Source organism: Pteronotus mesoamericanus, unplaced genomic scaffold (genome assembly GCF_021234165.1).
Source record: "Pteronotus mesoamericanus isolate MK-2021 breed Mesoamerican mustached bat unplaced genomic scaffold, CSHL_Meso_final scaffold_533, whole genome shotgun sequence".
In the NCBI taxonomy this organism is placed as follows: domain Eukaryota; kingdom Metazoa; phylum Chordata; class Mammalia; order Chiroptera; family Mormoopidae; genus Pteronotus; species Pteronotus mesoamericanus.
The window spans coordinates 3,116,337-3,143,811 of record NW_026555320.1 but is presented as its reverse complement, the minus strand read 5'-3'; the positions used below and the strand labels follow the sequence as shown (position 1 = coordinate 3,143,811).

The window sequence follows — 27,475 nt, the reverse complement described above, 5'->3', positions numbered from 1 at the left end:
TCTGTCACAGGGTTAGCCCCTTCTCTGACAGGAACAGGGCAGAGGCGGCTTTCTTCACCATTTCAGAGACATGGAAGCTAAGGGTGGCCCCAAGGCCACCTCTACCACCTGCCTCAGCTCACTGACGGTACCGAGAACCAGGCAGTTACTGGGGCTCAGGCTCCATCTCTGAGGGCACACAGGGCAGACACTGGCCACAGAACCGGTTGGTTTTATTACTTCAACAGCAAAGAGCTGGGAAAAAAAAAAAAAATCAGGTCCCACAAAGGAGCAGAACCCGACCCAACGCCTGTCATTGCCACCCCACAGGGGTGTGGGCTGGACAGGTAGCGGAGGGAGAAGAGCACAGTCCAACCCGGAGGCCCTGCCGGGCACAGGCAGGCAGGTCAGCGAGATGATGTAGTGTAGGCTGGGACGGCAAAGCCTGTTCAGGTCTTGTTGAGTGTCCAGAGTGGATCCAGGAGGCTGAGGGGATCATCTGTGGGCCGGGCAGCCCGCAGCCCCTGCCCATTGTGGGCCTGCAGGAAGTTCTGCTTGCTCATCCGCTGTTTTCCCCGCAAAGAGCTGTCCAGGGAGAAGGCCTCAGGGGTTAAGGAGGCCAGCAGCTCCAAAGAGGACGACGGGGGCCCCAGGCTGGGGGCCTCAGGAACTGGCTGCTCCTCTTCAGGCTGGGGGGGCTCAGGCAGAGGTAAAGAGAGGGGGGGCGAGGAGGAGGATGGGAGCTGGGTGGACTCCGGGAGACTGGCTGGCAGAGGGCCTGGGCCTATGGGCTCCGCAGGGCCCGGCAGGCAGGCAGCTGGGGAATCCAAGCCCGCAGCAGGCCGGATGCTGAGCTTAGCGATTGTGGCTTGGATGGAGCTGATGGGCACGTCCCCACCGAGGACCAGGTCCTGCGAGTCCTGAGGAAGGTGATTCTGAAAAGATCAAAGTGGGTGAAGACGGGGGTCCTCAAGGCCATGTGGCTGCCCCGGCAGGCCTTTCCTTACCTTCTGGCCAATGCTTGTGCCAGCCAAGGGCTTGCATGGTGGGGGAACGCCGTGGCGCTGCAGGACCTGCTCCACGTGTCTCACCACCGCCTCATGGCAGAACCTGAGGTGCAGCTGCAGAGGCACATATGGCCTGGTCAGCTGGAGGGAACCCATCACCCCAGGGCAGGTGCCTGTCCCAGCACGTGGGACCCTTACCTTCTCCTGCAGCATGTGCTTCCTCTGCTGCCGCATGCGCCGCACTAGCTGAGGCAGCTCAGGCAGCCTGTTCCCCGCCTCCACCTCCTGCACAGCTGCATAGAGCAGCGCGAAAGCTCCCGTGCGGCCCACGCCGGAGCTGCAGCAGGAAGGGGGTGTTAGGGCTGAGCACCTCTGACGGCAGCCCCATCCCCGCAGCCGAACGCCCGACCTACCTGCAGTGCACAACGACAGGTGTGTGCAGGGGTCGCTGGTGCAGGTAGTGCGTGTGCACCTCCTGGATGAAGCGCAGCAGGTTGCTGGGGCTGTCGGGCAGGCCCCTGCCAGGGGTGGGATCTGAGAGTCAGGCCTGGACGGAGGGCCTCACCACCCCACCCAGGACTCCCAGCCCCCCGGGGCCGCCAACGCACAGCTCAGGCCAGGTGGGGAAGTGGAGGTGCACAAGCGAGCGCTTGAGGCTCTGGTCACGAAACTGCAGGCTCAGCACCCGCTCCACGTGAGTCTCAGTGGTGCGGACGCTGCTCAGTGCCAGGCTCAGGGCGCCGTGCACCATGGGCTGGCCTCTCTCTGTGGGGAAGTAGCGCGCCACCTTTTGCTGAAGGGCAAAAAGAGAACAGTTAGGGCTGCTTTTCCAGGATCCCCACCGGACGCCCATCCAACCTCTCCCCCCTCACCTTCTCCATCTCGGCCTCAGACACCAGCATGACAATGACTGACACTTTCTGCTCGTGCACCATGAGCCAGAAGTCAGCAGCCGTGCCGGGCAGGGGGGCCTGGGTGGCCACCAAAGGCGGGCAGTACGGAGAGAGCCCCTCCACACGGCTGGCGTTGATGTAATCGTCCTTGCCTGAGCGTAGCACTACACGGTTACTGTCATAGGGCATGATGTCCTGGTGTCGGTTCTTCAGGGAGTAGCAGCGGGCGATGGCGATGGAGCGGCCACGGGCATCATGTTCCTGCGCTTCTTGTAGCTCCCGCCAAACAGCGTCCAGAGCCCCAGCATCGCCCAGCTGTCCCCGAAAGGCCTCCAACTCCTGCTGCAACTGCTGCAGTCTCTCAGGGTGCTCATAGGGGTCCCGCTCAATCAGCCGGAGGGCCTGTGGCCGCCAGCCCTCAGCTGCATCCACCTTAGTTGGCTGCAGCAGGGGCTGCCCACCCCCAGGGGGCTGCGTGCCACCGTGCTGACTCTCTGGGCTGGAGGAGAGCAGGTCTGCGGCTGCAGTGCCCCGGCGCAAGCCTGGGGGTGGCTCCGCTGCAGGAGGCCGAGAAGGTACTGGGCCAGGGGCTGGTGATGGGGCAGGTGAAGGCACCAGGTGGGGGCTGGGGGTGGCCTGACTGGGCGGTGAGGGACCTTGAATGGAGAGAGAGGCTGCCTGGGGGCCCAGGGGCCTGGGGGAAGGGGCAGGACCATACGCCAGGGTGGGATGGGGAGGTGGAGGGGGTCCAGGACTGGAGAAAGGCAGAGCCCCTGAGGTAGGGGGCAGAGGATCCTGAGAGGGACCACGATAGAGCCCCGGGGGGTGTAGGGGTGGCGGTGGCTGCCCCAGGACACCAGGCTGAGCGGCGAACGGGTAGGGGGGTTGGGAGCCTACAAGTCCTGGAGCTTGGGCTGGGAAGAGGTGGGGATGCTGGAGTGGAAGGGGCTGCTGGGGGGGTTGGGGCCCAAATGCCACTCGTGTGGGATGAAGAGGGGGCTGGGGCCCAATCCTCGGGGGTGGAAAACCTGCGGGGATGCCAGGAGAGAAGTGCTGGGCTGGGGGTGCCGTGAGGGGTTGCTTGGGTCCCAAAGCATAGGGGTAGAGCATGAGCTGCGACTGGGCTGGGGCTACTGGGAAGCAGGGCTGGGGAGGAATGGGGGAGGGGCTTGGCCGGGGCGCCGTGTGGCTCGAGATTGGCGTCTGGACACTGTCTACTGTGGTGGTGGCCGGCCGAATCCCCACAGCCAGCTCTGGGCCTGAGAACTGGGGAGGCGGGGCTGAGGGCAGACCTGCAACGGGGGGGTGAGGCCCTACTCCCCCATAGGGGCTGCTTACCACGCTGTGCTGGGGGGAAGACTGGGGCACAAGGCCCAGCTCTGGTGTGTAGGCGGGGGCTGGGTAAATAGGTCCCCGTGCCATGGACATGGCGGGGGGCCCTGGGGCCTGGGGGACCCTGGGCTGCAAAACCTGTGTGGGGCCTGGGTAGGTGCCAGGGGGCAAGGGGCCTGGGAGGTAGTGGGCTCCCGGGGCCACGGAGCTGGGGAAAGGGCCAGGAGGGAAGTGCAGCGCAGCAGCAGGCCCCAGGAGGGCGTCGGGGGGCAGGCTGCGCAGCTCCTCAGGTGGGTCTCCCGTCTCCCCTGCCTCGCCCTCCTCCCTGCGGGGCAGCAGTGGCTTGGGGGCTGTGGGCCGTGGCGGTGGCTTCTTCTTCAGCTCCCTGTGGGACGAGGTAAGACGTGGAGCCGGCCCAGACTGGATCTGAGCCGACCTGCCCGTGGTCCCCGGGCCACACCCACCTGTCCAGGAGCTGCTGGCGGGCAGCCTCGCGGACCTGGCAGACAGACTGCGCCCGTTCCAGGAGGGCCGCCACCTTGCTCTCCAGGTCTGCGTAGAAGTCCTTGCCCTCTTGGGACTTCTTCATTAGGTCCTCGTAGGCTTCATAGGAGGCCACCAAGGTCTGCAGTGTGGAGTTCCACCTGGCGGACAGAAGCAGCAGCAGGAGGTGAGAAGCTGGAGAAAAGCTCTGGACAGGACTCTGGGCAAGAGCACAGGGCCAGGCACTGACTTCTGGTCCAGTTCATTGAGCGCCCGCCGCACCACCGCATACTGCACGTTGGCCTCCGTCAGTGCCCGGAGAACGTTGTCCTGGGCAGCCAGGTTCTGCTCCAGGTACACCTTCAGCTGGTCGTACTTCTTCAGCTGCTCCTCGAACAGCTTCTGCGGAAGCATGGGGGGATGGAGGACACTCAAGGCTTTGCCACCTAAGGGTGGAGCCTCAAGCCAGGGCCCCAGCACTCTGCTCCCCACCTTCATCTCCGAGTGGTCCGTGGTAACCAGCGAGGCGGTGATGTCATCCTTCTGGATAAGCTCCCGAAGCTGCTGCTCCAGAGACACGCGCTGGTCCCGCATCTCCTGTACCTTGGCCAGGATGCGCTTCAGGTTCTGCAGCACAGCCTTGTCCTCTGAGGGCAGCGGCGGTCAGTGAGGACAGAGAAGCCCCCAGATGTCTAGCCCATGGGCACAGGATGGGCGGTGCTCACCTGGGGTGAGAGCTGGCGTGGGCAGGGCAGCCCGGACCTGGTCCAGTGGCCCGCTAAGCAGGCGGAGGTTGCCGACATGTAGGTTCATGGCACGGTGCAGCTCGCTGTTGGTGAAGGAGGCCTTCTCGTGGACCTCCATGTACTTGGCCCATTCTCGCCTCACCTCCGCCAGCTCAGCCTTGGAGACCGCCATACTGGCCCCTGCCTGGCCCACTGCCTCCTGCAGCTTCTGGTCTAGCAGCTCATCCTCCTCCAGCAGGTCCCTGATGTCCTTTAGCGAGGCCTCCACGTCCGTGAACACACCAGACAGCACTGAGGGAGTACATGGGGATGAGGGGATGGCTTCTGAGGCAGTCAGGCCAGGCACCCACTCTGGCCTGGCCCCTAGGACACAGAACCGCCCCCTCCTTCTAGGGCTTGTGTGAGCCCAATGCTCCCTAAGTGCCGCAGCCACAGGTGGCGCAGGTAGAGCATCTGTGCCTGTTGCTTGGGGAGAGGTGCAACCTCCATCCTGGGTTAACGGGATACGGAGGCGGCCACAGAAAACTTCATCATGCCGTTCCCACCCTGTGCCTGCCTAGCGCCCCCCACACACACACACACACCTTGCATGGACTGCACGAGGTTCTTGACAGTGTCGGGCCGGACGCTGAGAGCCGCACACTTCTCCATGAGCTGGGGCGGGATGTGGCTGTACGTGTCAAGGTTGTCCACTGTCTCAGGGTCCAGCTGCATTGAATCCATGAACTGGCTGTGGGGCACCAGGACCAGGTGGGTGCTGGGTGCTTACCCAAGTCCTCATACATAAAAGGAGTGCACTAGGGCGAGTCCCTCACTACTAAAGGTAGGTCTGAGGTCCTAGCAGACTGCAGATCAGCACTGACCTCCACCCCCAGGACACGCGCAGGGCACTGCTGAAACCCTGGGACCCAAGGGACAGGCCCTCCCAAAGGCCCGTGACTCGCACTTACCTTATACATCTAGCACATGAGACCCGGGTGGGGAGGACAGACCTGGGGAACTCTTCACTACTACTGTCCCCATAGCAGGCGCTACTAGGAACCCACCAAGGTCTGCTTTGCAGGCCCCAGGCCTCCCACCCCAGCCCCACACTCACTCCAGGACCTCGTTCTTGTCCTCAATCTTGGCCATCATCTCTCGGAGCAGCTTGGCTTTCTCCTCACTGCAGAAGGGACAGAGCAGTTGCTCGAAGCCTGTGTCTCGAGACACCCCAGTCCCACCAGTGCAGAGCACAGGGCCGCCCCTCCCGCCCACCTGTACAGCGACGAGGCTTCGTGGGCAGCCATGGGCACCAGTCTGGCGAAGATGTCAGGCCCTGTGACAGCTGGGTCTGTGGGGTTCACTGGCAAGGGCTTCACCAAGGGGGCGCCTGGGAGGGAGAGGAGCAGCACGGCGACCAGGCCCATGCAGACCTCGCGCCTGCCTCCGTGCTGCCCGCCTCTGTGCCCCGACCCAGACCCTCAGCCTCCCCCTGCTGCGGACCTTTCACAGGCTGAAGGGTGTCCAGCGCCGGCACAGCCTCGTGGTAGATGAAGTCATTGTCCTTCTTGGCAGAATTGTACCTGGAGGTCCAGAGAAGGGGGAGTGAGTGGGGGGCCTTGGACAATCAGCAGGGATCCGGGAGCCGGCCTCCCGTGTGGGCCACCGCCCCCTGGCACTGGGGGCTTCCTCCCAAGGATGTAGGCAGAGGGCTAAGGCCCTTCCCAAGGGCAGGAACTGGGGCCACACCCAGCCCCACAGACTCACTTTCCTCCAATGACATCCATAGTGAAGCGAAGAGCATCTTGCACAGTGTCAGGCTGGCCCTGCAGGGTAGGGATGCGCGGGCTCAGTGTCCACTAGGGCCAGTGCCAGGACGCCCCTCCACCTGCCAGGACATACTCTTGGGGCTCTGAGGCGCAGCCAGGCCCTCCCCCAGCTTTACCTTGGCCAACTTGATGGCTTCATTCAGCTTGTCCAGGGCACTCTGAAAGCACGCAACCTGCGGCGAACAGCGGGCACGCCTGGTCAGCCCTGCCCTGCTTGGACTCTCCTCTCCTGCCCCCCACGGAGCCCTGCCTGGCCATCAGGTGACCCATTAAAGGCAAGAAGCTGAGGAGGCAGCCGAGTACAAGCCAAGCTAAGAGCACAGCATTCAGTGTCACGCTGTGCTCCACCCACAGCTTAAGGTCCAGTCAGCTGAGCCCTCTGCAGCTGTCGGCTATGCCTCCGCAGTCCCCAGAAAAGACGGGACACACCGGGCCTGCAGCAGGGGGTTGTCCAGTGTGGGGAGGTGAGAGGCGGAGAGAAGACCACCTCCCCTATTCTGCGAGGGAAGTGAGCCCACAGGCATCTCACTAACAAGGCTGGAACTCGGCCTGTGTCCTCTCCTTGCTACGACTCACTCACCTGCTCCCCGAACTTCTGCTGCTCCTCAGCCTGCTTCCCCATGTGCAGCTGGGGAAGAAGAGAAGACGTCACTACTCATTTCCCAAACTGTGGCAGCTCAGCCCAGCCCAGAGCCAGGGGCCACGGCGCCCTCACATGAGCCACAGCCGCAAAATAGTAGATCTTCATCTGCACCAGCTTCTTCCAGTCCTTCTGGATCCGGCCCAGCAGTGAGGCGGTATCGGGGTTCTCCAAGGCCCGGCAAGCCTCCTTGTAGTAATCCACCACCTGGTAGCCGGTACGGGGGCGTCCACAGGGCATCAGCAGTAGACCAAAGGCCTGCCCTTGGGTCCTTTAGGGCCACCGCCTACACCCGTCCCTACCTGTGCGCTGATGCGGGCCACCAGAAAGCTCTTCCTGTTGTCCAACATGGACTTCTCCAGAAGGCACTCCTGCGCCTGGCCCTGGGACAAGTGCAGATGCACCCCCTCCTTCACCCGCAGGCCTCGCCCTTCTCAGCAGGCAGACCGCAGGGATCCCCACCTCACGTTCGCTCTCCTCCAGCCTCCCCAACTCGCGGATGCCCAGCCCTGCTCCTGATCCACCTGGAGCTCTGAGAGCAGAGCCAGGGCCCCTGCTCATCCACAACTGCCACCTGCACAGAGCCTAGCCTAGGGTCCGGCCCTAACTGTCCCCTCCCTGAAGTCAACTCGGTCCCAACGAGAGCACCGCCTCACCAGCATGAGGTTGACATTGAGAGTGAGGATCTGGCGGCTCATGTCAACGCTGTAGGCCTGAGGGAAGTGCTCCCGCAGGTAGGCAAAGGCGCCCGCTGCGCACTGGAAGTGAGTGCAGGAGACCTTCATGCCCTGGGAGGGAAGAGGGAGAATGGCCAAGTGCCGCGCCGGGCAGCTGCTGTGTCTCCTCCCACGGGGCTGGGTTCAGGTCAACTCCGTTGTCTGAGGATACTCAGTGGCCTGTCCTGGTTATGCCCCCTGTCCTGCCCACTGCCTCCCCCCACTCACCTCTTCAGACACCCGCTTGTCCATGGCGCCCAGCATGGAGTGCAGTGCACCTGGGGAGGCAGAGGACACAGTGTCAGGGCTGGTCCGGGGGTGCCCCCCCAACTCGGGTGACCAGTAAGGCAGAGGGGGCAGCACTGTCACCCATGTTCAGGAACACGGGTCTGAGAACTGGATCAGCTGGTCCAAGGACACACCAAGGCGGGAGCAGATGGGGAAACTCCGAAGCCCAGCCAAGCGCCTCCATCTCCTGCCATGCACCAAGCAGGGGTTTCTGTCCACTGACCCCAGCCTAGAGGTCTCGCCTGGAAGCTGCAGGGATGTCCACTAGGACTCTAGGGCTGGCTCCCCAAGCTCTTCCCTTGAGCCAGGACGGGGCAACAGCAGGGCCAGGTGAGGCTGACCTTGTTTTCCTACTGCCAGAAGCAGCCCAAGGTCAAAAGGCAGGGTCAGGAACTCTCCAGTTAAAAGAGAGGCCGCCTCAGCCATCCCTCCCAGCTGAAACACACAGTGGCTCACTGTGGCAGCCAGCCCCAGAACAGCCTCTCCCCAGAACAGCAGGGCGGCTCCCCGAGGCCCAGGAAAGAGGCGCTGGCAGAGATGTGGGGAAGGCAGCAGAGGGTCGGAATCCAGGTGTCTTCCCTCCATCAGCCCACTGCCCTGGGGCCTGGTGCTCAGCTGAGATCCAGGGTAGCAGGGCTGGGAGGCGGGGCCTCAGGGAAGGGCTTAGGCTGCTCACCGAGGTTGTAGAGAATGCAGGCCTGCTCATACTTGATGTCCTCGTGGGCCACAGACTTGCCAGAGAAGATCTCAGTCCTGCAGACATGCCACCCCAGTCATCCTGAGGGAAGGAGCTGGCCAGGACCCCGAGGCCAGGTGAGGGGACCAGCCACCCCTGTGTGGGGCCGGACAGAGGGAGGCCCTGGGAGACCATGCCAAGCAGCTCCCCACCCTGTGCAGCAAGGAGAAGGGAGGGGCGGGGGGGCATCCCCAGCCCTCGGACACCCTGGGGCTGTCCCAGGCTCCCCGCGCCAGCTCTCACCAGGTGACAGGAACAGCAGCCTCCTGGCCTGAGCCCATGGGGACACGACTCTGCAGGTAGTGGAGCTGGCCCAGGTACTTGCGGAGGACACTGCAGCCCTCGAAGTCCCGTGGGACCCGGATGGCATTCTGGAGGGCAGACGGGGAAGCAGGCCTGCCGTCACTTGTGGTGGAGGACAGGCAAGTCTGTCTGCCCAGAACCGCCCAGGAAGTGCACATCTGAGCTGGGACCAGTGCACAGCCCAGGGGACCCGGAGAAAGCCTGTTGCTGCGCCCGGCCCCTGGCCACTCAACAACTCGCCCAACAACTCGCCCGGCGGGCCAGGGCTGGTGGGCGGAGTCAGCCACACCTTCCTGGGAGGCAGTTTGCAACCTGCATTGGGATTTTTAACCTACTTAATTCTGACCCACAGTTCAGTATTTTAAATACACAGTAAGAGATATCCACAAGAGCAACTGCTTGAATGGGCATGCAAGGATATTTATCACAGCATTGTTAACAGGGTCCAATACTGACCCCCACCGAAATTTCTATTAAAGAGGGCTGTTTATAAACAAAGCTGAAACAGACTCACACAGAACAGACTGACGGTTTGCAGGGGTTGGGGGAACTGGGTGAAGAAGGTGCATGGGTTAAGGACCAACTGCTAGTTACACGCTGGCCACGGGGGAGCCGAGCGCGGCTGGGGACCAGGGTGAACAGTGCTGCAGTAACTGCGGGTGGCGTCGGACGGGCCCCGGAGCTCGGGGGCACGTGTGAAACACGCGACTGTCTAACGATTGTGCTGTGCACCTGAAACTAATGCACAGTGTTAAATGTAAGCTGTAATGGAAAAATAAAAAGAAAGAAAAATATAAAACAGCTGTTTGGGTAGATGTAAAATTAAGAATTATTTAAATAAATTACATCAAGGCTACCCACATAAGAGAATGCTCTTCAGCCACGAAAACTGAAGACAAGGATCTTGAGTGATGTTAAGATGTCCATAACATGTTTATTGTTGAGGGGGAAAAAAGCGTATGACAGATGAATGGTATGATTTCATTTATGTATCATATAGACAGCAATCTCCAATTACATATATACAGACAAAAGTCTGTGAGGTTACATACCAAATGTTAAGTTACTACCTCTGGGCAACAGGGTTTAAGCAATTTACTTTATTCTATGCATACAGCTATACTTAATCCTTTACATTGTTCATGTATTCTTTATAGTGAACATTTTCAATTTTCATATTGGACATGGACAGCAGCGTCGTGACTGTGGGGAGGGGCGGGGGTGGAGGTAGAAGGGAGTGTAAGGGGGGAAAAACAGCAACGAAAAAAAATACAATGTGGAAAAACGACAGCCCTGGCTGGTGTGGCTCAGCAGACTGAGCACCAGCCTGCGAATCAAAGGGTCCCTGTTTCGATCCCCAGTCAGGACACATGCCTGGGTTGTAGGCCACGTCCCCAGTTAGGGGCGTGCGAGAGGCAACCATGAACTGATGTTTCTCTCCCTTTCTCCCTCCTTTCCCATCTCTCTGGAAATAAGTAAATAAAATTGTTTTAAAAAGCAATAAAGCTATTCCTCTTTTGGGAAGAAAACAAAACAAAGCAAATGACCCCTCTGCCCAAACAGAAGAGGAAACAATACACCCTCCCAGAGGCAGGTGCACACAGAGGAGTCAGGGCAGAAGCTGGGCGTTCCCGCCCCACACCTGCAGGCCAGGACCAGAGCCCCACCCAGGAGAGAACCAGCCGCCCCTGGCCAGAGCTCCTATAGGACACGAAGCTGCTGCGGAGCTGGGCTCTGCGCCTTCAGCTGGGATGCTCTTGGCCCTGTGGACGTGGGAGCAGGGAGTCCGGCCCCAGTCCCTCCTCTCAGCAGGGCCTTGGCAGACCACCTCCCGGCCAACCTCAGTCTCCTTCTGAAGAGGAATGACAGGCTCCCTTGTGGGAAGACCTCTAGAATGCCCAGCAGAAAGACAAGGTGTGTCGCAGCCACACTGCCGAGATGCCACCTCTGGAACCCAGCCCTTCTTCTCATCCCGCCCCCGCATCATAACCTCTGCTATAATCAAACTTGCACTTAACATTTTCCTTTAAGCCAACCCACTGTAAAAACTGGAGCCACATCCTAAGCAGTAGCATCTCTGAAATGACAGGTTTGACATGCCAGCTACATAGTTTTAAAATATTCACTAAAGCATGTACAAAAAAGATTAAAATAAAAAAAAAATCTGTCTTTGTACTTCTTAAAGCCGCCTTTGGGAAACAATGGAAGCAGCCTTCCCTCCAGGGCACACAGAGTGGCTTCCACCCTTTGATCCAGTGAGAACAGTGCCCTTCTTGTCGTCCCCCCCCACCGTCCCCCGCCTGTGGCTCTGACGCCCTTACTGCATGGGGCCGCCACAGAGCAGGCTGGGGGGGCGTGCGAGAGGCAACCGTGCACTGGGCGGCGGCGGCGGGGGGGCGAGGGAGGGTCTTAAAGAAAACTCCGCCGCCACGGCCCGCGCTCTCCTTCCCGCCTCAGCCCCGGGCACACCGTCCGTTCTACTCCCTGCAACCACGGGTCCCAGGACATCTTCCCGAGCAACAACTGGAAAGGCACCTCAGAGATGGCCATTCCAGCCCCAGCGCAGCAGGGGAGGAAGCTGAGGGCCAGGGCAGGGAAAGAGGCCACGGCTGCTACTTCCCCAATAATACTCACCCTCCCATTTTCCACTGCAAGTCACTGAGTTACGGTCAAAGGTTAACTTGACTAATGCTGTCTCTGTGCTTTGACAGATTTTCTGTAATTCACTAAAAACCTAACTGAAAGGCCAAAGCCAGCACCATGTGCTACTGTGGTGCCATGTGCCAAGCACGCCTAGGACTCTAAGCGCGACTACCATTTTCCTCTCTCCAGCCTGCCCCCCCAGGGCTGGGAATTACTGGGAAGCAAGAGCAGAAGGGGACAAGGGCTCCTTCCAGCCGCAGGCAGAGTAACATCAGAACAAACTGCAGCCTCTGTTCCAACACCCACGACAGCCCAGGGGCCTCACACAGCAGCCCTCCCACCCTTTTTTAATCCAGTTATAATCCAACGAGAGCTCCCAGCCCACGCCTCAGTGCCGGTGTGTCTCTTCTTGGAGAGTAAAAGCTTTACCCTCCACACTCTCTTCCTGTAAACCCTCTCCCAGCCTTCCTCACTGACCTCGCTAAATTAACTAGCCTGAGTTCTAACACTGCTATAATCCTTTTAGTTACTTTTTAAATCCTCACCTGAAGACATTTCTTCGTTGCTTTTCAGAAAGAGGACGGGGGAGAGAGTGAGAGAGAAACACCTACTGGCTGCCTTCCTGTCCGTGCCCCAGCTGGGGTGGAACCAGCAACCTGCGTGTGTGCCCGGACCAGAACCAGACCCTCCGCCTTTCGGTCTGCGAGACAAGCTCCAACCAACTGAACCACACTGGCCAGGGCTACTCTTTATTTTATTTTTACTTTATATATTGCTGAGTCTACAAGTTTTTTTTTTGGTCTGATATATTTTCACTGAAATAATAATCAATGTTCTATGTGAAAAAGTTTGTGAGGTGGTTTCCCTGGAGAAATGCTGATCTCGTCTCTCACACTCAAGGACTGAATCAAGCCCCAGAAAGGGGAACGCTATCCTGGCACCCTCTGCACCCTCTGCGCTGCTGGGGCGGCCTCAGCCGGGAGCTGCCTTAGGGGTGGCTCTCCTCGGCCGCTACTCTGCACAGGCTGCCTGCACTGCACCTCAAAGGGTAAGCGCCTCAGAGGAGGTTTAGGAGACTGGTGACAATGCTCCTTCTAGGGCGTGTCGTGTGCGTGCGTGCTTGTGTGCACAAAATGGTGTTCGTCCTAGAGGTTAAGGTTTTTCAAATTCCTCCAATAAAATCTTTTTTAAAAATTCTATTTTTGATAAGTATGCTGGGAAAATGGCAGAGGAGGCGGCTCTTGAAATGTCTCCCAACCTTGACAAGTGCACTGGCAGAACTGTCTGATGTAAGGACTTTGGAACTCGGAGTCTACTGAAGGCTTGCATCTTGCAGAGGAAGGCGCGGAGGGTCAGTGTTGGTCAATGCCGGCTCTCGGCACGGCAGCAGAGCTGTCCAGCAGCCCACGGCCCTGTGGCGCACAGCTCTGCCTGCGCTTCTGGAGCAGCTTACACAGTTTGGGGGAGCCAAGGAGACAATAAGGACTCTGTCCTGCCAATACTGAGGACCTGTGCTCTGATCCTTGATGCTGCTTCTGATCTCGGGGGGGGGGGGGGCAGGTGTAGCCGCACCCGCCCAGTGGCTGAAGGAACTTCCAGAGTATTCAAAGGGCCAGTGCTTCCCCCAACACCTTCATTTTTCTCTTTTTCTCCTTTTGAGAACCATAGGTTCAAGACTCTGACATTCAAAAATAACCATATGTACAGGGCAAATGAGAAAGTCATCGTGCACACCCAGGGAGAGGCAAAGGCTCAGAAAAAACGCGAGACAACCTTAAGTTTGGGCTGATTTTTGGCACAGAGATAACCTACAACAATAAAAACAAATAAAACCCCAGCAAACCCTGGGGAAGGGGGAGATTCTGATTCCCAGAGTTTCCATGATTAGATTCAAATGTCCACTTTTCTACAAAAGAAGTCACAAGGCATGCAAACAGGGAAGGTCTATTCAACAGAAAAAATAAATAAACTGGTAGGAAAAAACACTTGATTGTAGACCCACCAAAGACTTTAAAATAAATGTCTTAAAAGATGCTCAAAGAACATATGGAGAAGAAAATGATATAGGGAACAAAATAGAGATATCAGTAAAAACAAAAACAAACCAAAAATACAAGGTGGGGCAGAAGTTTACAGTTCTTTGTATGGAAATAATAAACAACAACGCAAGAATAAATTCTGTGTTTTGAGCATTCACAACTGTAAACCTACTTTTGCCCCATCCTGGAGATAAGAAGTACAAAAAGTGAATGGAAAATTCACCAGAGGGATTCAAGGGCAGATTTGAGCAGAGAGAACCTGCAGTGAACCTGACAATAGGACAATTGAAATTATCAAGTCTGAGGAACTGAAAGCAAAACTAGTGAAGAGAAGTAGAGAGACCCTAAGGGACCTGCAGGGCGCCATCAAGCAGACCAACGTATGCATTGCTGAAGTCTCAAGAGGAGGAGAGAGAGAATATTTGAAGAAATGATAGCCAAAAACCTCCCAAATTTGATGAAAGACATGAATACAAACATCAAAGAAGCTCAATGAGCTTCCAAGTAGGATGACCTCAAAGAGATCTATACCAAGACATTACAGTCAAACTCTTGAAAAACACAGAATCTTGAAAGCAGCAAAAGAGAAGCAACTCATCACATACAGGGGGGATCCTCAATAAGATTATGAACAGATTTCTCATCTGAAACTCTGGAGAACAGACAGAAATAGGCTGGTATTTTCCAAGTTTTAAAAGAAAAAACCCGCCAACTAAAATTTTAGCTCCAGCAAGACTGTCCTTCAAAACCAAGGGAGAAATTAAGACATTCTTAGATGGTCAGGATTTTGTACATAGCAGAGCAGCTGCCACACTGCAACCTATTGAAAGCCAGCCCTTGACACAAGGGTTAAAAAAAAAAAAAAGGAAACCCAAACATTCCCAGCTAGATAAAAGCTAAGGAAATATGTTACCACTAAATCTTCCTGCAAACAGTGCTAAAAAGAGTCCTGTATATGGAAATGAAAGGACGCTTGATAGCAACTTGAAGCCATATGAAAAAAAAAAGATCTCTCTAAAGGTACAGTAAAGGTACAATAATAAAAGAACAATTATAAACCCTGGCTGGTGTGGCTCAGCAGACTGAAGCCAAACTGTAAAGCAAGAGGTTGCCCAATTCGATTTTCGGTCAGGGCACATTACTGGATTGCAGGCAAGGTCCCCAGCTGGCGGCAGGCAAGAGACAACTTATCTACGTATCTCTTGCATATTGATGTTTCTCTCCCTCTTTCTCCCTCCCTTCCCCTCTCTCCAAAAATAAATAAAATACTTTAAAAAATTATAAAAGTAATTTTATTTTAAAAATGCTGTGTGACTTCACTTCTACATGAGACTAACAACATTTTTAAGAGAGAAAAAAGAAAAACTCAATTTATACAGTTTTGAAAGACTCTCTCTCTCTCTATATGAACCTAGTAATCATGCCTGCTGGGGATGGGAAGGAGATGCAATTTCCTACACTTTCAAATTATACTTGAAAATTTTATTTAAACCTTATTTTTAGAAGTAGAAAAAGTGTTTTTTAACAACTTTAAAACAGAGGATCAAGTGAGATGGGTAAACTTTTTAACAATTTCCTCCTCTTTAAGAATAGTGTCACTTTCTTTAATGGACAAATCAGACTTCTGGTCAAGATGGAGGCATAGGTAAACATGCTTCATGTCCACACACAACTACAGCAAAAATTACAAAGAGACTACAAAACAAGTACCACCCCGATTCGTCAGAAAATTGAGCTGTATGGAAGTCTGACAACCAAGGATTTAAAGAAGCCACATTCTTCCAGAGGGGCCACATTACTAAGACTGGTGGTCAAAGCAGCTCTACGTAATACACAGAAACAAACACAGGAAGGTTGTCAAATCAAGGAGACAAAGAAATATGACTGAAATGAAAGAACAGAACAAAACAAAAAAAGAACTAAAGGAAATGGACACAAACAACCTCTCAGACGCAGAGTTCAAAGCACCAGTTATCAGGACACTCAAAGAAATCATTTTTAATACTGCAACAGCATTAAAAATACCCAGGCAGAAATGAAGGTTACATTAAGTGATACTTAAAAATAAATCTACAGGGAACCAACAGTGGAGGGGATGGAAGCCAAGAGTCAAATCAACGATTTGGAACATAAGGAAAAAGCATTCAATCAGAACACCAAAAACAAAAAGGAATTCAAAAAAACAAGGATAGACTAAGGAGCCTCTGGGATATCACCAAATGCACTAACATCTGAATCAGGGTTGCCAGGAGATGAGGAGGAGCAAGAAATTGAAAACTTATTTGAAAACACAATGAAAGAAAACTTCCCTAATTTAGAAACAGACTTACAAGTCCAGGAAGCAGAGAGTCCCAAACAAGTTGGACCCAAAGGGGACCACACCAAGACATGTCGTAATTAAAATGCCAAAGATTAACGATAAAGAGAGAATATTAAAAGCAGCAAGAGAAAAGCAGATAGTTACCTACAAAGGAGTTCCCATTACACTGTCAGCTGATTTCTCAAAAGAAAACTTGCAGGCTAGAAGGGGCTGACAAGAAGTATTCAAAGTGATGAAAAGCAAGAATCTACAACCTAGATTACTTTATCCAGCAAAGGGATCATTTAGAATGGTAGGGCAGATAAAGTACTTCCCAGACAAGGTAAAGCTAAAGGAGTTCATCATCACTGAGCCATTATTACATGAAATGTTAAAGGAAATTATATAAGAAAAAATATCAAAAATAAGAACATTAAAATGGCAATAAATTCACAATTATCAACAACAGAATCTAAGAAACAAACTAAGCAAACAGTGCTGGCTGCTGTGGCTCAGTGGATTGGGTGCAGGCATGCAAACCAAAAGGTCACTGGTTCGATTCTCAGCCAGGGCACATGCCTGGGTTGCAGGCCAGGTCCCCAGTAGGGGCCCGTGAGAGGCAACCACACACTGATGTTTCTCTCCTTTCTCCTTCCCTTCCCCTCTCTCTAAAAGTAAGTAAAATGTTTTAAAAAATAAAAATTAAAACATTAAAAACAAACTAAGCAGAACAGGTACAGAACCATAGATATGGAGATAATAAGCAGGGTGGGGGAAGGGCAGGAATAGGGGAAATGGTACAGGGATTAAGAAGTACAAATTCGTAGATACAAAACAGACAGGGGGATGTTAAGAACAGTCTAGGAAATAGTGTAGCCAAAGAACTTACATGTACAACCCATGAACTAAGGAGGGGGACTGCTGGAAGGAATGGGGGTACTGGGCAGAGGGTGGCAAAGGGGGAAAAATTGGGACAACTGCAATAGCATAATCAATAAAATACATCTTAAAAAAATAGAGCAGTTCCTTCGCTTCAACATAATAAAGGCCATATATGAAAAGCTCTATGCTGCTCTGGCTGGTGTGGCTAGTAGACTGAGTGCCAACCTGCGGACCAAAGGTTCGCTGGTTCGATTCCCAGTCATAGCACATGCCTGGGTTGTGGGCCTGGTCCCCAGTAGGGGACAGACACATTGATGTTTTTCTCCTTCCCTTCCCCCTCTCTAAAAATAAATAAATAAAATCTCAGGGTGGGGGAAAAAACAACCCCGAAAAAGAAAAGCCCTATGCTAACATCATACCAAATGGTAAAAAACTGAAAGCTTTCCAAGACCAAGAACAAGGTAAGAATGGCTAATTTTCACCATTTGTATTAACATAGTACTGGAAGTTCCAGCCAGAGCAATCAGGCATGAAAAAGAAATAAAAGGGCCCTGACTAGTGTGGCTCAGTTGGTTGGGTGTCGTCCCACGAAACGAAGGGTTGCAGGTTCGATTCCAGTCAGGATACATGCCAAGGTTGCAGGTATAGTCCCAGGTTGGGTACATATAGGAGTCAACCAATCAATGTTTCTTTCCCAGATCAATGTTTTTCTATTTCCCTACCCCTTTCTCTCTAAAATCAATAAACATATCCTTGAGTGACAGTTTAAGTAAATAAATAAATGTTTACAATAGCAACAAAAATTACTAGAAATAACCTTAACCAATGGCAAAAGATTTGTATCCTGAAATTATAAAATGTTGCTGAAAGAAATTAGACAGTAAATGTCTTTATTTTCACTCAAGATACTATATAAATTTTAAAATAACCTCTATTCATGTATTAGAAGACTTATTATTGTTAAGGCAGCAAAACTCCCCAAAGTGATCTACATTTTTAGGTTTTACTTTTTAGGAATTCGATTCAATACATATAAAAATCTCAACAGAATTTTTCTGCAGAAATAGAAAAACCCATTTTAAAATTCATATGGAACATCAAATAGCCAAAACAATTTTGAAAAAGAACAACAAAATTGGAGATTTCTCAATTCCTGGTTTCAAAATGTTTTACAAAACTATAATAATCAAAACAGTGTAGTGCTAGCATAAAGACAGACATACAGACCAACAGAATACAAGATAGAGCCCAGAAATAAACCCTGACATATACAGTGCTATGGGCTGAACTGTGCCCCCTCCCCACCGAATTCATATATGGAAGTCATAACCCCATTATCTCAGAATGTGGTTATAGCTGGACCTAGAGCCTACTGTGGTTGGTTTTGTATGGTATATGCAGTATATATAAATAAAAATTTTTAATATATATAAAAATAGCGAAAATGATTTTAGGGTTGTCTTCTTTTTTTTTTTTTGCTTTTTAGTATTTTCCAGGTTTTCTATCATTATTTTTATTTCTACAGAGAAATAAATACTAAATTAAAATAAGAACACAGCCACAGGTGCTTTCTTTACCTATCAGTCCTGTTCACACCTGTATAAAAATACTATCCTCCTACCTGTCTGAGCAACTCCAGCTTCTTCAGTTCCTCATTGTAGGCTTCTGGATTCTCTCCATAATTCTTCAGCACAAACTAGAGAGAGAAGAGAAGAATGTGAACCAGGGGTAGAGGAGAAGTCCCTGCTCCCGCACCTGCCCTCCAGGTCCTCACAATCACCAGTGAGGGCTCAGGATCAAGTCCAGACCCCCGACTATGAGCTCATCTCTTGGGGAGTATAGATCACAAGATTTTTAGGTTTTACTTTTTAGGAATTCGATTCAATCCATATAAAAATCCATATAAGAATATCAGTAACAGGGGAGCACCAAGATGCTGACCACAAAGCATCCTCCTTTGAGCACATGGAAAGTAAGACCGGCCGACTCCGCACGAACTCCAGGCTGGCCCTCCCCGTGCTCCAGCCTTCTCTATGATGGCCAGGACTCTGCCAGGCCAGGAGGCCGGGGAACTCAGCTGGCTGAAATGGGATCCTACCGAGCATTCTCAAACATGCCACAGAGTCAAGCTTCCCTCAAGGACTGCACCCTGCTGTGTTGTGGAGTCAAGACCATTGTCCTAACCCAAGAGCAAGTGGAGGCAAAAGGCACCAACAAGAGTAGGAGTGCGAAGCCATCTTTGTCAGCCCACCCTCCTAGCTGGGAAAGGGCACCACAGATGTAAGGGATCTGCAGTGTCCTCATCTGTGAGGAAAGGCCCACGGATAAGCGACAGGGATGACCCAGACAGCCAGGGCCACAGGAAGGCCACTGCCCACTCCAGAGAGGGAACCGGCACGCCTGCGCACTCCCCACCTCGGGAACCGACCGTCCTGGCCAGCGAGCACATGCCCCAGCGCAGAGGCACACGGTCAGAACCAAAGGGCCCCTTGTTCACCTAGGTCAACAGACTGAGGCAGCTGGGACTGCCCCCGCTGCAGTGCCCGCTGCCTGGTGTCTGGACTAGCAATCGGGAGGGTCAGGTCCGCTCGTTCCGGAACACTAAGCGCTGATGGCTGGCTCACAGGCCCTTTAAGGCCTTGGCCACGGTGTGCGGGGCAGAGAAGAAAGGAGCCTGTAAAGGCAGGGAGAGAGAGCCTGCTCTGTCCCGCAGCCCACTCACACCCTATCTGTGGCCCACCCATCTTTCCTGGGGTCCCTTCCCAGGACCTATGTCTAAGGAATTAGGCACAAGGGGATCTGGAAGGCTGAGTTGAGAGCCTGCCTGCCCTGGTAGGAAAGTGAGAGGGGGTACAGGGAGAAGGGAGGCTTCTGCTGAGCTTGTTACAGAACCATCCAGCACATGCTCAAACCTCTGACCCTGGCCCTCTTTTGTTCGCTTTCCCTCCTGAAAGTCTTTGTGTGCCCGCTGAGCTTTCCTGTCTGCCCTCCTGCCGCCTCTGGCCTGGGCAAGCCACCCCTTCTAATCCATCCCTTTCCCTGTGGCCAGAATGGTCTGACACAACTCCAATCATCACTCCCAACTTTAAATCCTTCTGGAGCGCACGCTCCCCTGGGGAAAAAATAAACCAAAATGTGCTTTTCTCAGGATAGTGAGATTATGGGAAATGAGTTATCTAAAGAGAGAAACTGTAATCTGAAACGGTGCAACAGTGGCTCTCCGAAGCCTCTGGGACCAAATCTAATCTCCTCAGTACAGAGTTCATGGCCCTTCACTATCTGCTCCCAACAGCCTTCAAAGATTGTCCTCTGGCACCTCCTGCGAACTCCTAGCCAACAGTAATTTGGAATTACTGCCCCCAGGTCTCAGCGCTGGTCCAGTGCTGCTCCCACCTTCTCCACTAAGAGCAACTGAGTATCACTTCCTTGAATGTGGGCTGCTGCTCTCCCATATTCTGAACATGCCTCCACCAGACTGTGCGCCGGACAGCAGGGCCACGCCGATGACCCCGACCCCCACCACCAGTGTGCTAGGAATGGTAGGGGCCTTATTACCTGTGTTGGGTTCTCAGTAAATAGTTGCCTTTACAGAAAATGCACAGGATAGACAAACTGAAAAATACTGAAAGGAGACACTCAGAAAATTTCAGGAGATCAGACATTTTACCCAACAATTAACCCATTCACTTTGAAAAGTCAATGTCAGTAAGGAAGGGGGAGGGCAGGAGACTATTCTATTGCAGATTAAAAGAAACTAAATACAAAATGGACTCCTGGCTGGATTTGAGTTTGAAAAAGAGTAAGTCATAAAAGATATTTTAGGGACTACAGGTGGAATTCAAATATAAATTACAGTAGAATAGTTTGGATTTTCTTAGGTGTGATGATAACACTGTGATTACGTAGAACGTCCTTATTTTTAGGATGTGCTGAGATGTGTACAGCTTTCTTTCCAAGGTTCATGGGATATATTACACACACACGTTTATGTTTGTGCATTTGGAGATGCTCCTCGACAACAGGGTTACATCCTGATAAGCCCAGTGTAAGCTGAAAATACCATAAGATGGAAGTGCGTTTAACACTACAGCGCGGAGTGCCGACCGCTCGCCTTCACGAGCGCGTGGCTGACTGGGCCTGCGGATCGCTGTGCTGCCCTGCGCTGCAAGGGCACAGGATCCTCTCCCTCTCTTTCTCCCTCCTTTTCCCCCTCTCTATAAACAAACAAACAAACAAATGAATAAAACGATGACTGAAATCTTACCGTTTGTGACAGCAAGGATAGACCTAGAGAGTATTATGCTAAATGAAACAGGTCAGAGAAAGACAAATACTCTATGATTTCACTTATGATGTAGAATCTAAAAAAATAAAGTAAGTGAACGAACAAAACCGAACCAGACTCACAGAACAGACTGGTGGTTGCCAGAGGGGAGGGAGTTTGGGGGACAAGATGAAAAAGGTGAAGGGGTTAAGAAGTACAAATTGGTAGTAACAAAATCATCACGGAGATATAAAGTACAGCATAGTGAATATAGTCAATAATATCATATAGTGCCAGGTGGGTCCTGGAAATATCGGGAACACTTTGTAAAGTATATGACTGTCTAACCACTAGGCTATAAAACTGAAACTAATACAAAGTAATATTGAATGTAAACTGTAATTGAAAAATAAAATTTAAGTTCTTTTCAAAAACAGCCCTGATTGGTACGGCTCTGTGGATTGGGTGTCGTCCTATGAACCAAAAGGTTGAGGTTCAATTCCCAGTCAAATATCCACGTGCCTGGATTGAGGGCCAGGTCCTTGGTTGGGGGCGTGTGAGAGGCAACTGACTGATGTTTTTCTCACTCCCTTCCCCTCTCTCTAAAAAACAAATAAAATCTTTTTAAAAACCCCACAAAACTAATAAAATTAAAATAAAGCCCGAGCTATAGGAACTATGTGACTACCTAAATGGGAACGCCCTCTTGGTGAGAGGTTTTGGTCTGCCCACCCGGAGGCTAGGGAAGAGAAGGAAAAATGAAGCCTAGAGGCCCAGGGGACAGAGGCCAAAGGCATGAGCCATCTGAGAGTCCTGGAAACAAGGCTTCGCCCAACACTGCTAACATCAGTCCCGGCCGTCCCACCCCCAGCAAGGTGCCTGTACCTCGAGGTCACCTTCTACCTGTGTCTCATTTCTCTTCTAAGATCATCAGCAGCAAACTGATGGAGCTCCTACCCTGGGCCCGGCGCTGCACCGAGCACCTAGCATCACTCAGTCCTTAAAAACCCCAAGAGGCAGGTACTGTTATCACCACCATTTACACATGAGGAAACGAGGAAACAGAGGCAGAGGTTAGGGCATTTGCCAAGGCCCAAGCACTAGCAAATGATGGGAAATGACTGAAACCCACATATTTTGGGCTTCAGAGCCTGTATTCTTAACCACAAATTAGTCCAATCCATTTGTTTGGACGAATGGACTAAATATGGTTCTCATAAATAACTCGAAAAAACGGGAAGAGCAAATGAATGTCTGTACACATAGTTAGGTTACTTTCTAAACTCTGAGAAAATCCTTTATGACTGCTGCTCACTCCCCCACTAAACAGAGGAGAGAAACTGGCTGGAGGTGCTGAGAGTAAAGAACAGAGGCCTCCTCACCATCGCCCTCTGATCCAGAACTCTGCCGGGCTCGGAACAAGGTCCGGCTACGATCGGAGGCTCCGACAGTGCCTGGGAAGGTGCGGCAGCACGCAGAGCTTGGACCCTGTGCACGTGGGAACCAAGACGGCACTGAGGCCCCTACACAACTAACGGTCGGCTGGGAGGAGAGCCCGAGTCCAGCCAGACTTCAGAGCAGGTGGGGATCCTTTTCTGAAGGAACAATAAGAGCTATGGACAGGTCTGTGTTAACTGAGAGCGTGTTCAGGGATCAGAGCCACTGGTGGGGGAGGGGAGAGGAAGAAAAAAGGGAGACATAAAAAATAGTAACCGAGAATGGAAAGGCCATTTCCTGTGAGAAATACCGAGAGAGAGTATTAAGTCCGGGCTGTGCCCCTGGGTTGCTGTGAGATGTGGACTTGGTTCTTTCATCTGTAAAATGGGGCTAATGTTACCTGCTATGTCCAACTCAGAGCTGCCAGAAGGACCTGAGCTACTTCCTAATCCGAGAAAGAGGATGCAAACTGAAAACATTGTTTACAATATGCCAAAACCTGTTCTAGGGACTCGCATGCATTAACTCTTGATTCTTACAAGCTTATAAAGTACATTACCAGCTCCGTATTACAGGAGAGGAAAGTGAGGGCCAGATGAATGATGTAATCATTTCTAGCAGTTGAAGGTTTCCCAGCCAGTACGGGGAGGAACTGGGACTTACACCCAGGCCCGTCTGATCCCAACGGCTATGCTGTGTCCGTGAGGTTACTCTGCTCTTTCACTGAGCAACAAGCTGCACAAAATTTCGTAGGTAGCTGAGGTCACTGGAAGCATCCACCTCGGGTCCTGCCATTCCTTTACAGGTTAGGAAAATGGGAACCAGAGAGGCGCGGTGGCAGTGCTAGACCTCTTGTTTCAGGTTCCTGACTCCAGCCCAGAGCTCTGCCTTGGCTGTCACCTTCTCTTGTACGAGCACGTTCCCGTTCTTCTGTGTGTGCCTTTTATTTTTCTGGGCAGCAGAGGTGTCTAGCTTTTGCTCTTAATTTGATATAACATCTTGGAATTTCGTGGCGATAATTAAAACAGTAACTCAAGAAGAAAAGGCATCATGTATGTCAGTATTACCTTTGTTCACCATACATGTTTTTTCCCTCCACTTGCAGGGGTGACTTAATTATGAGCTATTCCTTGGGCTGTTCTACAGAAACACACACAAAATTGAGTCCCACACATAGATTGTTAATCAATACAGCAAGTGCACTGCTACAGAATTTTGATGAGATTACTTTCATTCAGAGAAAGGAGTATCACTGCCATGGGAAATCTTCAGCCCCTTCGTGTTGGCAAGCCTACGACCCTATGACAGGCCAAGACCGGGGGATGAGAACAGACCTTCACCCTGCCTGCTCTCCCCTAGCTAACGCTCAAGGCCTCTGTCCCACATCTCCGAACGGCCCCTCAATCGGTCTGAACAGCACCAGGAAGCATGACTCAAGTTGTATGTCCTGGAGGGCACTGGAACGCCACTAGGCCATTCAACCAACACTCGTTAAGCGCTCTTTACGTGCAAGTATTTATCACTTCCCAAGGAAAGAACCTAGTGTGAAATGGATATAAGTATTTGGTGCGCGAGATTAAAGTCAGAGAAGGATGGCCTGGACAAGCCAGGTCATCTTGGCCTTGCGCAATTCTGCTGTAAAACGCAAGTGGGCAGACAGGCCCAGGCAGACCGGCTTGGTGACTCCACATCTCTGATAAGAAATAGGAGAAATTGCCACCGCAGGTAACTGGCACTGCTGAGGGGCCAGGGCCTTTTCAGGCCTCTGGTCATCTCAGTTCCCTTTCTGTGAGTGTGGCAAGTTTTTCAAAAAGAGTCACCTGTCCTGGGGGGAATCTGGAAGGGAAAAAAATTCCACAAACCTGAAAACCAGGCTCTACCTCCATGTAAATAAGATGAGCAGTGACAAGAGGCAACGGGAGTGCATGCCCCGTGGTGCAGGCCGGCTGGGTGACAGCAGCAGTGAGACCTGTCTGACTCTGGAGAGTGGTGTGACTGCCGGGCAGCGGGGGGCACCCTGCGGAGGTACGGCGCGACCTGGGTGACGAACGAGGAGAAGGGACTCCAGCAGCGACCAGAACAAGGACAAGGACCAGATGTGGGCGTTCCTGTGAGAGAGGCTCTGGGGCAGCCTGTGAACAGCAGGCAGTTTCCCTGGAGGAACCTGGTGGGGAAACGAGACTTGGAGAAAGAACCCAGCAGACTGGGAGGGAAAGGGCCAGGGACCAGCTGTTGGCTGCCATCTGGCACATCAGTCCTTGCGATGGCTTATTATATGGATTGCTAAAAGGTGAGCTCCGTGGAGGCAAGGATTTTTGTCACCACATACAGTCCTGAAGTCCCTGGACTGGCACGTAACAGTCACTCAGTAACTATCTGTTCAATGAATGAATCCGGGATGGATATAACACTGCAGTCCCAGTGAGCATGACTTGAGCTCAAGTGCAGTTAGTTAAGGGCAGAGGGCAGATATTTGGGACCAGAAGGAAAAACTTCCAACATTAACACTTGTGGCCACTGCTGAAGGGCACAAAGCTCACCCCTCATCAGCGCCCAGAGAGCCAGCACGCTGGGCTCCGAAGCACAGGTATGGAGGTGCAGGACCGGCAGCACTCCCCTCCTGAGAAATCATGAAGGTCCAGGTACCCCGGTCTAAAGCTTGGCACCGCAATTTAAAACCAACTTGCTTTTCTCCTAGTACTTACTTCACATTATCCCATAATTGAAGGTACATCCATCAGGAATGAAAATCAATGCTCACCATTATAAAAGCTTTTTAAAAGCCCAACCCTCACAAAAAAAAACAAAACAAACAAACAAAAAACCAAACACACACACAAAAAACCTTTTGCTTACCTGGAAAACTCCTATTCATCCTTCAAAACCCACCTCCTTGGCAAGCCTTCCCTGGTGGACCTTACTTCTACTCTTCCACTAATATTACCATCTATCTTTGAAACGTCCTTTTCTAGACTACGATTCCATGAAAAAAAGAGTACTGTCCCATATTCATTGCTATCATCATGGCTAGCATAGAGCAAAACAGGCTGACCTTAGAAGAGTGAATTTTTACCCTTCTATCCTAAATTAAAAACTGCCCCTCAGCTGCGAGTGACCAGTGAATGTTCTCGCAGCTCAGAACAAGGGTTGAAAAGAACAAGGGGACCAGTGGCAGAGGCAGCGTGGGGGCTCTAGGGGTGGGGGCTCTAGGGGTGGGGAGAGGCGTCCAGGTCAGGAAGAGTTCCCAGGAAGCAGTGCAACTCCTCTCAGGAGGCCCAGGTTCTCCCAGGGAATCAGAGCTCACGTAACACCTTGTTGCCTCGGTGTGAGCTACCAGAGGGAGCATCAGAGGCTAGGTTCAAACAAAGCCACCTCCTAGGAACCTCTTAGCTAAGACTTTATTCTCCGGATTTCCATAAAGTTACAGCTACCATCTCTAAATTCCCCACCCCCCCAACAGTCATTCAGGCATTTGGATACATTTTTCTGAGTGTCACTATATGGAGGGGATCCTACTAGGCTGTGAAGAGCATGGAGATGCCTTTCAGGTCACTTACAATTGGCTAAGGGGATTAAGACACAAGATAGACAACTGTCACCAGGAAAAGGATGTAAAGGGTTAGGGATTCAGAGAAGGAAAAGAACTGCAGTTCTATGAAAGAGCAGACAGGGAAGTGAATGGAGCCTGGGCAAGACATAACAAAAGCCTGGAATTTTAGATTAATCTAATTTCCTGGTTTTACAAGTAAGGAAAAAGAGATCCGAAGACGATAAATGGTGGACTCAACAGAATTCAAACTGTTAGTGTCTAAACTAATCCGAGGACACTATAAAGAGAGGAAGGGAGGTAGCCTCTCGGGGAATTACCTCCAAAGCCATTTTCTTTCCTCTGTTCCTTTCCTCAAGCACCCTGCACCACCTAGATTATTTGGGACTTACTCTGGCAGCTGCTTTTCTAAGCGCGTTGCGATTAGAAGGATGTCAACCTGCAATAACCTCCTGATGGTTCCTTTTCACTCTGCCCTGACCCTCAAAGCAACCAGGTGGCCCTCAAGGCAGCAGATGTCTCAGAAAGCACCTGATGACCAATCAACACACTACCAGCCACACCTGATCTCGCCACAGAGGTCCCTTGCTTCCACCAGCGCCAAGTCCGCCTGCCGCCTCGGTCCCACTTCAGACTAAACGCAATGAATGCTAAGGTCTCTCCGGGACCTATACCACTGGGTATCCCCTCTGGGCAGTTTGGAAAAGCAGCAACCCTCCCAAACATGACATGGAATCGTATCTTTCGGTTCAAAGTGCTCCCGAATAGGGTTCTTCTTCTTGCATCAAGGGTCAAGAGGCCTGGCACTCTTCTGGGTCACCGGGGCCTCGTCTTAAAACACACATCCTGAGCCATCCTCGGCGTCCGTCCCAAAGCAACCGCGGAATGACCGCGCACTAGGGGCCAGGCACAGCCGTACAACCCAGACGGTCGGGGCCGCCCCCCCACCTCCCCGCGGGTGGGTTCTTGCGTGAGGGAAGTCGGAGCAGAACTAGGTCCAGAGCGTCACACCGAGGAAGTGGGGTGCCACGGTGGGAACCGTGGATGGCCCAGGACAGAAGTTAAAAACCAGGCTCCGACGAGACGGCGGAGCTAGCCGAGGGGGCCGAGGGAGAGAATGGTCTGCGGGCGTGCGGAGAAATAGGGGGAAAGACAGGTTGAGAAAAACCAGCGAAGGCCCCACCCCACGGGGCCTGGGGCGCCGAGGGACGCGCAGGGGGCGTCACGCGCTGGCAGACGAAGATACGCGGAAGGGAGTGAGGGTGGGAGGAGGCGCACTCACCTTCTTCACAGCCGGCTGGAAGTGGAAGTCACCGGCCTCTTTCAGGTCCAGCCAGATCATGGGCATGCGGGGCACGGCCTCCATGGCGGATAGCGCCCGCCGGCCACCGGGCCCCTCCCCTTAGCTGCTCCAGCTGCGGGATCAGCCGCGC

The 27,475-nt window shown here is 52.5% G+C and overlaps 1 protein-coding gene across 1 annotated transcript; it reads right to left on the bottom strand.

Moving 5' to 3' along the window:
* Positions 1-186: 186 nt before the first annotated feature.
* PTPN23 (protein tyrosine phosphatase non-receptor type 23) lies at positions 187-27,475 on the bottom strand. The gene is made up of 25 exons (XM_054594497.1): positions 27,325-27,475; positions 18,416-18,490; positions 8,872-8,999; positions 8,569-8,645; positions 7,833-7,882; positions 7,545-7,676; positions 7,191-7,271; positions 6,964-7,095; positions 6,829-6,876; positions 6,365-6,421; positions 6,187-6,245; positions 5,923-6,002; positions 5,695-5,809; positions 5,537-5,602; positions 5,025-5,170; positions 4,420-4,731; positions 4,187-4,341; positions 3,945-4,096; positions 3,676-3,855; positions 1,859-3,596; positions 1,595-1,779; positions 1,400-1,504; positions 1,185-1,323; positions 987-1,100; positions 187-914 (listed from the first exon to the last, which is right to left on the bottom strand). Exons 1-25 carry the CDS (start codon positions 27,406-27,408, stop codon positions 429-431), a joined length of 4,896 nt encoding a protein of 1,631 aa, XP_054450472.1. The 5' UTR covers positions 27,409-27,475; the 3' UTR covers positions 187-428.

Coding starts and splice junctions, on each gene's coding strand:
- PTPN23 (XM_054594497.1), bottom strand. CDS start 27,408: ATGGAGGCCGTGCCCCGCATGCCCATGATCTGGCTGGACCTGAAAGAG. Junction 5,171..5,536: donor GACAAGAACGAGGTCCTGGA/GTGAGTGTGGGG, acceptor GGTGCCCCACAG/CCAGTTCATGGATTCAATGC. Junction 1,780..1,858: donor CTGAGGCCGAGATGGAGAAG/GTGAGGGGGGAG, acceptor TTTGCCCTTCAG/CAAAAGGTGGCGCGCTACTT.